Source organism: Hydra vulgaris, chromosome 15, assembly GCF_038396675.1.
Source record: "Hydra vulgaris chromosome 15, alternate assembly HydraT2T_AEP".
In the NCBI taxonomy this organism is placed as follows: domain Eukaryota; kingdom Metazoa; phylum Cnidaria; class Hydrozoa; order Anthoathecata; family Hydridae; genus Hydra; species Hydra vulgaris.
Genome location: NC_088934.1, coordinates 20,127,121 through 20,139,180, shown reverse-complemented (window position 1 = coordinate 20,139,180; position 12,060 = coordinate 20,127,121). Strand labels below are relative to the sequence as shown.

General features: G+C 24.3%; 2 protein-coding genes across 3 annotated transcripts in view; both read right to left on the bottom strand.

The window, feature by feature from the left end:
* LOC136072149 (kelch-like protein 12) overlaps positions 1-832 on the bottom strand; it is a 31,437-nt gene extending 30,605 nt beyond the window's left edge. Inside the window, exon 1 of one of the 2 annotated variants that reach the window (XM_065820767.1) lies at positions 549-832. The gene's annotated coding sequence lies outside the window, so the exon portion shown is untranslated. The remainder of the gene's footprint in view (positions 1-548) is intronic. The other variant, XM_065820766.1, reaches the window with a different exon arrangement.
* Positions 833-1,104: 272 nt separating this feature from the next.
* LOC136092477 (exosome complex component RRP42-like) lies at positions 1,105-12,048 on the bottom strand. Its single transcript, XM_065820764.1, has 7 exons — positions 11,808-12,048; positions 11,500-11,594; positions 3,385-3,544; positions 3,159-3,229; positions 2,871-2,991; positions 2,572-2,727; positions 1,105-1,464 (listed from the first exon to the last, which is right to left on the bottom strand). The coding sequence occupies exons 1-7, from the start codon at positions 11,964-11,966 to the stop codon at positions 1,387-1,389; spliced, it is 840 nt and encodes a 279-aa protein (XP_065676836.1). The 5' UTR covers positions 11,967-12,048; the 3' UTR covers positions 1,105-1,386.
* Between the last annotated feature and the right edge of the window lie 12 nt (positions 12,049-12,060).

The window sequence follows — 12,060 nt, the reverse complement described above, 5'->3', positions numbered from 1 at the left end:
ACTCTGCTGTGCCTATTTAAAAAAAATCTGTCTTGGACGTACACTCACTGTGTCTGTCGCTACAAGAACAATTAGATTTATGAGTACTACTGCGCCTATTCTTAAAAAATCCGTCTAGATTCAAAAACTGAACCCATCCCAAAATAGTTAAGCCGATAAACGCATGTATATATGCAATGTATACTGATAAAAATAAATTTGTTCTCAAATGTGCGTGCTAAATAAAAAAATAAATAAGACAATAAGAATATAAACATTTATAGTAATAAAAACAAACTAAAAAAATGATTTTTTTAAAGTGTTAAAATTTAGTTATCACAAATTTTAATTTTTGACATGTTCTACAAATCTAAAGTCAGCAAAACACAAGCTAAAACAAACTCGATCGCTAAAAGCTAATCAGAAACTACTTCTCTATTATACGTAACCTCGTAACCAATAACTAAAGGTTACTATGTCTTTAAATGCCTAAATTATGTGAGAATGTATAGTCAAATATATCGAACATATTTTAATAAAAATTAAAAAAACATTGTACAATCACTCACTTTCCGATGTTTCAAGCGAACTCCATTAATCTCTCGCCTAGTGGAATGGGAATAAAGATAAAATACCCAACTTCTATTTCACTGAGTTCTGAAATTATATAAATAAATGCCAAAAACAATTTCAAAGTGGTATCTAAGTATTTTCTTGAGTTTCTCTTAGAAAGCAAGCAAAAACAAAACGAAATCAATAGGGAACCATATTGTAAATTACAAAAACTAGTAAACGACCTTTATTAGTTTACAGCTCCTGTAACCGTTTAAAAATTAATAGAAAAGTTTTTTTCTTATAAGAAAAAAACTTTTCTGTTTAATGTATTCTTCTTAAGTTCTTATTACTATTCTAACTATGTACATGAATGCTTCTATTATTTATGATCATTTTAATAATTTATTATATTAAAGACATAAAAAGGGCGACAATAAACAAATTTCATTAAATTAATTTTTGCCTTAGATTTAATATCATAATAAAATAAAGCAGGCGCCGCGAGTTTAACATAAGCAAAGCTAATTTGAAATTTACTATAATAGAACACCGATAATATTCGATAAAAAGTGAAAAAATAAATTTTTTCTTGATAAAAAGTCGTATTACAAAGCAAAATGGATAATAATTTTTATGTTTTAAAGTTGTTTTGCTTTGCTGTCTGAAATATTTTCCAATTTTTGATTCAAATAAAACCGCAATAACAGATTTATTATTAACCAAAGCAATAATAATAATAAAATCTTCTAAGCGTCGATTTTTAACAGACTCTGTAAGATCCACCGGCACCTTATCTATACAGATCTTGTTAGAATTTCCGAGAAATATCTACCAATTACTTAACTGTAGGATTTAAACATATTCCGCTGTTTGTTTCTCTAAGACAAGATTTAGTTGTTCGTTCAAAATTCGTCCAATTTTTCGCCCAACCTAAAAAACGGGCATGTGCATTATGTGGGTTATAAAATAACTTATCTTGAAAACCACTTCTGTTACACCTATAGGTTTGTTCTTAATAATAAAATAAGACTGAATTTAAAAAACATTTAAATAAAAAATATTTTTTGGGGTACTAACTGACCCTCGAATATTTAACGTTATTTAATGTTATTTTTAATAATAAAATAATAAAAAATTTAATGTTAACTAAAAAATTTTTTTAATGCAACAAAATTTAAAATAAGTTTATTTATATAAAATTTCACTTATTTATAATTTTTTTATAGTTTTATAAATAAGAGAAATTTATTATTAAGTTATTATTATAATTATACTTTTATAAAATTTCGTTTATTTTGAGAACCATATTTTTGAAAAAAATGTTTTTCAGATAAAATTACGAGATCCTTAAATATTCAAAGGTGAATGGGTACTCCAAAAATTATTTTTTATTTAAACATTTTTTAAATCCACTGTTATTGTATTATATAGAACAAACCTAAGAGAGAACCAGGAGTAATTTTAACAAAACAACGCACCCTAATTTGTTTAACTATGAAACTAATTTTAAACTTACACAAAAATATATGAAAGGAAAAAGATCAAACGAGGTTTTTTAAACGGAACCCGTTTAAGAAACCTTACAAAAGTTACTTGTATATTAGTGTATAAAAGTATAAATATATAAATATAAATATAAGTGTATAAAAGTTACTTATATATACAATTTTTCACATTAAAAACAGTTTTTTTGAAAAAAAAAACCCCTTGCAAAGTGCTATATAATAATTTAAAAATTCAATGTTTTTAAATCATTTTAGTTTAATATTAGCTATAATTTAACTTCAATTTTATTGCCTTGATTAGACAATCTATTACCTTGATTAGACAATCTAAACTATTTATAAATTAGGCAAACTGAGGTGTGTACAAGAAAAGCAAAACAAAACATCAAACAAATCAGGCTGACACGAGAAAACAATGAAATGAAAAAATGAAAATACTTTTGAGCAGCTTACTTTAAGCATTTCAAATAAAAAATCTGGGTTAATTCCTGCACTGAACATGAAAAAATGAAAATATTTTTGAGTGTCTTACTTTAAGCATTTCAAATAAAAGATCTGGGTTAATTCCTCCGCTACCGTGCTTTTGTACACTGCAAACATTTCCTTTCTGGTTTATTGAAACTAATAGCTGAGCATCACTACATATTTCTTCTTCAGCAGTAGCATCAACAATGTACCTTTCTCCTACCTAAAATATATAACTTGTTTTTTACTTTAAACCTATAGAAGTGCAAATGTAAACACAAGCAGTGGCTTTTCCCGTTTAAAATTATGTAGTTTTACTATAGAGTTTTTAAAAAGTATAAGATTCTATTTTTTTTATTAACTTACTTTATTTAAAGTTACAAGTACAGGTATATTAGAAACATCAATTGGAGTTGAATTGTAGGGATCGTCAGAAACTTCTATACTTTTCTCTGCGCCTTCGCCAATAATTGATAGTGTTGGTATCCTTGAGAAGAAAATCGTCATTTAAGAATTGACACCTGTTAATTCACAGACTTCATATATATCATATCTTTTTGAGCATAACCAGAAAATAATATAAAAAAATAAAATAAAAAAAGATTCAATGAATAGAAAAAAACAATTTTTGAAACTAAAAAATTCTTTACATACCTTGTGTTATGTAGAGCAGCTTTGACAGCAATAGAAAGTGCATCAAACAGATTGCCACCACATTCCAACACCTTGAAAATTTAACAAAATAATTTTAACATTTAAAATATTACAGCAATAGAAAGTGCATCAAACAGATTAACACAACATTCCAACACCATAAAAATTAAATAAACAAACTTTAACAATTAAAACATATTTACTTTAATTTAATACAATTTATTACCAAGGCATCAATATATAGTATCCAGCATGCTTTTCCTGGTATAATACATAACTTTTCCAAATCTATTGCACCAGAAAAAGTATTTTGCAAAGCAGCACTCAACTCAAAAGCCAGCTCATCACCTCCTCTTCCTTCAAAAATAGGTGACGCATTTGCTGAGCTATTAAGAAAATCAAATTTAAAATAAAAATTATTCTAAAAAGAAAATTGAAATCTATCTAAACATATCAAATGGTGTATATATATCTATATATATATACATATACACAACCCTTGGAATTAGGGTCGTCATTTGGCAATGCCGACCTTAAAGTGTTTGAGGAAGGCAAAAAATTGCCGACCTCGTTTCTATGTTTTATGGTAAGACCTTTGTATCAAATTTTTTTTGCCGACCTGCTGCCGACCTCATTTTTCCTAATTCCGAGGTTATATATATATATATATATATATATATATATATATATATATATATATATATATATATATATATATATATAAAATTATATATATATATATATATAATTATATATATATAATTATATATATATGTATATATATATAAATATAAATAATATATATGTATATATATATAAATATATATATATATATATATATATATATATATATATATATATATATATAAAATTATATATATATATATATATATATATATATATATATATATATATATATATATATATATATATATATATATATATATATATATATATATATATATATATATAATTATATATATATAATTATATATATATGTATATATATATAAACAAACAAATATCTTTGTGTGTTAGCTTAGCGTAACACCTCTGGGAAATTTAATCCTCAAGATTAAAATTTTTTTATTTTTCTATACAACTAATGGTGCAGCTAACATAAAATGATTATCAAAGCCGTTAGGAACAACTTTAGTGGCACACAAATCAAACTTTAGTGACACACAAATCAAACTTTAGTGACACACAAATGCAAAGAAATAATAAATGCAAAGAAATAATAAATGCCTCAGATTTTAATGAATATGTGCTACAAACGGAAATCGAAACTGTGCAAGACGAAGAATTATTTAAAACTATTATAGACAGTACAATATATTTAAATTATATTAAATAAACTATATATTAAAAAATACATACTTATATAAATAAAAAACATGTGTATATTTTATAATTCAAATAAAATTTTTTAATTTATTACTAAACCATTATTAAAAATAATAACTCAAATAAATGTAATGTAATATAATTTTCAATTTGAGTTTTTTGAGTTTTACTTTAACTACTTTTCTATTTTCCAAATAGAACTCCAAAAATAGAACTCCAATAATAGAATTCCAATAACAGAACTCCAATAATAGAATTCCAATAATAGAACTCCAAAAATAGAATTCCAATAATAGAACTCCAAAAATAGAATTCCAAAAATAGAATTCCAATAATAAAACTCTAATAATAGAATTCCAATAATTGACTCCAATAATATAACTCCAAAAATAAAATGCAATAATAGAACTCCAAAAATAGAATGCAATAATAGAACTCCAAAAATAGAACTCCGAAAATAACTTAAACATAACTCCAAAAATTAATATAAGCTTTTCTTGATATTAGTATTATAATATCGAGTATTATAAGAATCAGGGTGTGGATTCACCAAACTTTCATAACATTTGCGTAGCTCAACTAAGGTTACGGAAATTTTCGTAACTATTTGGTATTCACCAATGTTTTGCAACGTTTCCATAAAGTTAGGGCTGCGCATGAGTTGCGCTAAACTTACGCAAAAAAACAAACATCCGAGTTAATTCTTTTTTTTTAATGAACCAAGTTTTCTTAATTTTATAAAACAAACTTCTCTAATAATTGAATTCATATCATTTCCAACAAATTTAAATTTGGGATTATTACTAATTAATATTTTTTACAGCCTAATAAAATAAAAATAATATTTTTATAAAACTCAGCTATAAAAACTAAATACTTTTAATTGAATATTTATTTAGTAAAAAGTATTATTATAAAAATTAAGAAAATAATTTCAAGTAGAAAAGAGGGAGAGGGGTCCAGAATTGTTTAATCTACAAAGACGTTATTAAGGACAGGTAAATTTCGACAATTGTTTAATATACAATTAATCTTGCTATAAAACTTTCATTTTCTTCAATCATAAATACCACATAAATAGTGTCTATTTAAAATATAAATAATTAAAAGTTTGTATACTAATTTGACCTAAGCATGAACAAACTCAAGTTTGGAGTTTGCATAATGCCTAAACAAGTCATACAAAACATAAAAAAAAATCCTTGTAACATTTGCTCATGTTACATTCAACAATATATTATCACCTTCGATTTGCAAACAAATAGTTTTAATTAGTGTTCTTTGTACAATGCCAAGTCGAATTGGTTGACTTGTGTCTATTCAGCCTGAACATCATGTACTTCATCTTCATCATTGTCCTCAAAGTTTATGTCATCTGGAATTTCTAATTCTAAGCAATTGCAAAGGTTTTCCAGTAGATGTACATAAAATATATTTTGCAGTATATTGTTAGGGTGAGCATATGTTAGGAGCACTGAAGTGTTCCAATACTCTTGTGACATCCAATGGTTTTTGAGATGACCAAAGGATTACTCCACATCACTATCTACTTGAAGGTAAACTTTATTGAAATATATTTTCTTGAATGTAGTTTGGCTGATTAAATGGTGTAATCATGACTGTTAACAAGCAAAAAGGAAACCTGCATTAGGACTATATTCTACTCTCTTTTTTAATTCAGAATTAGAAAAAATAAAAATCTTTATCCCGGATGCTTTTCGACAACATCTCTGAAAATGTAAAAAAGCTATTTTTAAGTAAATAGTCTATAAATCAACTCTTTTAAACTTCATTTGTAACAGTCCATTAATAACAAACATATTTAACAATAAAAGATCAAAAGATTATTCCTTTTTTGTAATTTTTTTTGTATTGACTAATAATTTTTACCAAATACTCTTTGAAAACTTCCAGTTACTTTGATAAAACTCTAATTTTTGCTTTTAAAGAAATTAGGTTGCTTCTTAATGTGATTGGTGTCAAATCATTGTTAATGTGTTGACAATATCTCTATTTACTTTTAGACAAATGAAATTTTAGAACACATTCTACATCAGAATAATAATTTAAAGCAACATGCTCAACCTAATGCCAGATTTGATGTTGACCAATTTCTTTTTTAACTAAAACTAAATAAATCTAGAAAAAAAAACTAAATGAACTATGGTTACACTTATATGAGATATGTACCATTTCACAAAAAACTGTGAAATAGAATATTTATAAATATATAGTTGTTTTTTTGTTACTATAATAATTCAATAATTATTAATATATTCAATATATTACCAAAATCATAACTGCATCATAACAATATAGCATCTTTTAAATATACAATATATATTTTATACTATAAATAATATATAATATACTATTATAATATATCTTATTTTATTTAATAATGTTACTATTATTTTATAAATAAGATGTTAAATTATATTAATAATATAATAACATTTTAATATATATAAATTATACAACAAATTATATACAACATCTCATTGATTGTCATTAAGATTGTCATTGATTGTCATTAATTTATATTTGTGTTAATCTTTATGATTATTGTTAATATCAATATTATGTTATATCAATATTATCAATAATATTTAAATATATTAAGATCCTATTTTATACAATTATATTACTAATATAAGATAATAAATTGATAATGTTATACAAAAATATGACAATATTATTATGAGATTAAAATATGCGATGTTTTATTACTATAATTTATAATATAACATCTTAACTATTAGGATGTTATTAAGTTAAATAGAACTCAAACTATTATGATGCATTTATATTTGTGTTAATCTTTATGATTATTGTTAACTTTATTATAATATACACAATTTATATACATAAATTGTATATATTATAATAAGATTCTATATCAATCTGACAATATATAGCTTTATATAAATCATAATGATATTAAACTATTTCTAATATTTAGTGATTTTAACGTTATGCCAAAGTTAAGGCAGTTCATAGCTAACATAACTTTTCTTGCTTAAATTGAGCTGAGCAAGTTTTTAAAAAGTTTGATGAATACCATTTCAGCTTGGTGAATACCAATTTTTTAGCGCTGAACTTATGAAAAAACTTATGAAAGTTTTGATAAACTCAACTGCGCAACTTTTTTAGATTAAAATGTTAAATGTTTGCTTTATACTTTTTTTAGATTAGTAAAAAATGGCAGAATGTGGTTTGTGAAAAAAAAAGGCGGAATGTGGTTTGCGAAAGAAAAAAAAAAGGCAGAATGTGGTTTGGGAAAGTTTTAAATGAAAATTCTGACAAGATGCTTTATTCATAAGTATAGAAATAACAAAACTAAGAGATATTGTGAACACTGATGTTGAAGATTAGTAAAAATAGCAGAGAAATGAGAGAAATATCATTTGTAGAAGATTTTAGGTGTTGTTCAAGTTTTAATCTAAAGGATACACTTTTAAATCAAAAAAGAAATATTTTTGCCATTAAAATACCTTCCTAGATAAAAAGGATTTAGAAGCATTGTTGCAATTTGTTAAAAGTCCATAAGGAAAAAATTATAAAGGATTGTGAATACACTAAAACGTTGTAAATACACAAAAATGTTGTGAATACACAAAAATGTTGTGAATACACTAAAATGTACTAAATATGGATGTTTCTGTCTCTCAAAAATTTATTAGCATGAATTCAGTTTATGGATTTTTGAAAACTGCAGGATATCGGTAACTTATCAAAACAATTTTTAATATGATTTAAAACAGTTATAAATGTTTTAACTTCATTTTTATAAGTCTTTATTCAATTTTAAATAAAATGATTTTAGAAATACTAACACATTTAATGATTTATCAAATAACCGCTATCTGATTTTAGTGCAGAAATTAGCTGATACTGAAAATATTTGCTCAGAATCAGTAGATGTTGGCTTCAATAAACAAATAACATCAAACAGTTTTTCCAAATTTTTGATTCATTTACTAGTATTGCATAATAATGTAAATTCTTGTTGTGTATTAGTATTGAATTGGTTATCCCTGATTTTTGATTCATTTGATACAGAGTTTTGTATCACTTTTTCCAGTTCTTCTTTCATAGTCAATTCTTTTTCTTCAACAGAAACAATTTCACTGTTATTTTCTGTTTCATTAAAATTATTGGAAAAAATTATTTGCATTATTTCCTTTGCCAAATGTAATTCATGTTTAATGGAATATGCAATAAATGATCCAATGATTTCAATAGATTCATTTATTTCTAATTTGTGTGTTCAGCAACTTTTATTTTCATGTTTACATTAATGTTTTACTTATTTCACTGTCAGAGTGAAATAAGTAAAACATTAATGAATACTTGATGTCACTTACAAAGTTTATTCATCATAAACTTAATTATTGCATCTGCTGATGACAGAACAGCATGTTATCTACTAAGACTCTAATTTTATTGGTTTGAGAGCATTAACCAAATCACATAAAAGGATGAAATTTACTTCTGCCAGCATATCCATTTTATTTAACTCAAGCAGAGATTTTTAGAGTAATATATTCTCGAACATTTATAAAATGCTTAACTAATCAATTAAAAAGTTCCATCTAGTTTTTACATCTAATTTAAGCTTTAAAGAATGTCCTTTTCCTTACCCAGGTTTGATCTGCTCTTGCAAAATATGATTCTAACCATTGATTTTCTAAAAAGGCAGACAATTTTATGTATGCTTTTGATGTTATTTTAATATATTTAATATATTTTTCAATTTAACTTTTGACGAACCAACATTATTAGCTTCATCTTCATCTTCAAAACAACCTACTCACTAACAACATCATCTTCATTTAACATTTCATTATTATTATCATCACTGTATAAATCATTTTGTATATGTTCCAATCAAATATTTGCTTTTTATTATAAAGTGCATTGCAAACAGCTAAATGTATGCCATAGTTGAAACATAAGTGGTAAACTGCTGGTAACACAAGTGGTAAACTGCTGGGCTCTCTCTACTATACTTAATCATCATATGAGCACTATCACAAGTTGAAGCATCATTATCTTTCTCAGAAGAAATATTTTAGAAAAGTTTTCTAAATGAGTTTTAACTAGATTCACAAAGAATCGAGGCAGAGAAAGATCTAAAAAATTTCCCTAATTAAAGATTATATGGTTCTTTTTCTTTAGCAGTTTAAAAATTGATATTAAAACAGTGTATTATCTAAATAATTGTCCATTACACATTAAGTATAACACCACTACACATTAAGTATAACACCACTACACATTAAGTATAACACCAATAGCGTTATACTTAATCTTCAGCTTTTCAATCAACATAGTACTTAGCTGAGCCTGTTTTCTTTATAACTTTTATGAATAAGTCCCATAACTCCAGGTTCATTTTTTGGCAGATTTTTGGTACATTTTGCTATCAACTCTTGTATAAAATCTCGTAATTGCTGAAACTCTGAAACATTCTGATTTCGAAATTCTGACAACAGCTAGTTTAGTCACTATTTCTTGTTGGTTACAACAGGTCATGAAATCAAACAATATATTTTTTTTTCATCACTGGCTTACCATTATCACCATTTTCATGACTTGACTTATTATTCCATAAATCACTTTTATGTGGTTTATCATTGTTCCAGTAAAGTATTTATCATTGCTGTTTGAAATCTTTGTTTTGCATATTTCACATTCTGCTTTTTAATTAGAAATTTGATCAAAATATTTACATGTTTATCCCTTCAAAATTAAAGCCTCTTATTCTAAACCATCTAGATGGGTTAAAATAAGAGGATTTACTTTTGAAAGAATACATCAAAACTTACTGAAAGAACTACTTGTACTTTTATGTTTTTTAAACAAACTATTAAACATGATTCACTTCAACAAACAATTCACTTCGAAAAGTGATTGAAGAAATAAAACAAAAAAATTCAACAAGCAATGCTCTTGACTTTCATTGCAAACCAAATTAAAAAAAAGTATAACAAATATCTGTAATATATAATATATCTATATATTATATATACATATACATACATATACATACATACATACATACATATATATATATATACATATATATATACATATACATATATATATATATATATATATATATATATATATATATATATATATATATATATATATATATATATATATATATATATATATATATATATATATATATATATAAACACATTATTTAATTAAAAGTCATATAGAAAAACTTTGTTTCTAAAAAAATTCATTATGAGTAGTTTTACCCATGACATGCTTATAGTAAATGACCTATTAGTGTCATGATATAGTTATGTGTAAATAGCTGTATTTATATAGAAACATAATTGAAAATATTTAGGGAATATAGTTTGTATATAAATTATATTTAATTTCACTAAAAGATATCTGTGTTTACGCATTATTAAAGACTATCGTTTTTAATGTGAAACTAGAATATTGTTTATGTTTATCATACAATATTGTTTATGTTTATAAGAAATTTTAGATTTTAAAAATTAGTTAACAGAAATTGGATACATTAAACAGATATTGAAATCAAATACATAAGAGAAAAAGCGCAGATCTTTGGATTTGGTTTTTTGTTTCAGAAATTCTATCTTCAACATATTGATCACGGACAATTTGTTTAATGTTAATAATAAAAAAAATTTATTTTGTTTTTACACTGAAAAACAAAATACCTAGATGAGAATTTATAGTCATGTCCTTACACGTAAAGAAAAATTAAGCGCTACAAAATCCTCAGTTGAATATTATTAGTTACAGATGATAAAAAGGTTTCTTATCTTTTTAGTAAAAGGTTTTAAGAAATAGTTTTTTTTTATAGTTGTGTATACTCAAATATTTTGCTTTATATGTATAAGAAAAATTTAAATTTATTAAAAAAAGAGTTAAAATAAAAAATAAAAGAATATAATTATGCATGCAATAAAATATCATTCAATTCAAAAGTATTTATTACCAATCCACAAAAAATTCTACTTTTCCTAAGTTAGGCTTAGATAGAAGTGGTTCACTTATCTCTGCTTTCACACCAATCAAAACATTTGTACCAGCCTGAAAACAAATCAAAGCACTAATAATTTATTGGTTTATGTTTATTCAAACCATTACTTTCCTAATTTTCAGAAGTTTTAAAAAAATTGATCATAATTTTAAAGAAATAAAACTAAAATACAAAAAAAAAAGATGAACAAAACAGAAATATATTACAAATCATATTAAAAGTTTTATTTTTTCTACTTAAAACATAAAGATAAAAATTCTTACTAATTTTACTTGGACAGATCCACTGGTATTAGATATAACTCCAGTCTGCACTGTAATTGCTCTATAATCATTGCAAGATCGTCCATCTGTTCTAAAATCTTCTTCTATCCCTGACACAATAAAATACTTCTCTTCTTCAGAGAGCATAACAGTTGCCATATTAATAAAGTAGTCTTGAAGTTAGCAGATAATATTTAAAAAATACACAATCCAAATTAATATATAAAGGATAATAACAGATAATATAACATTT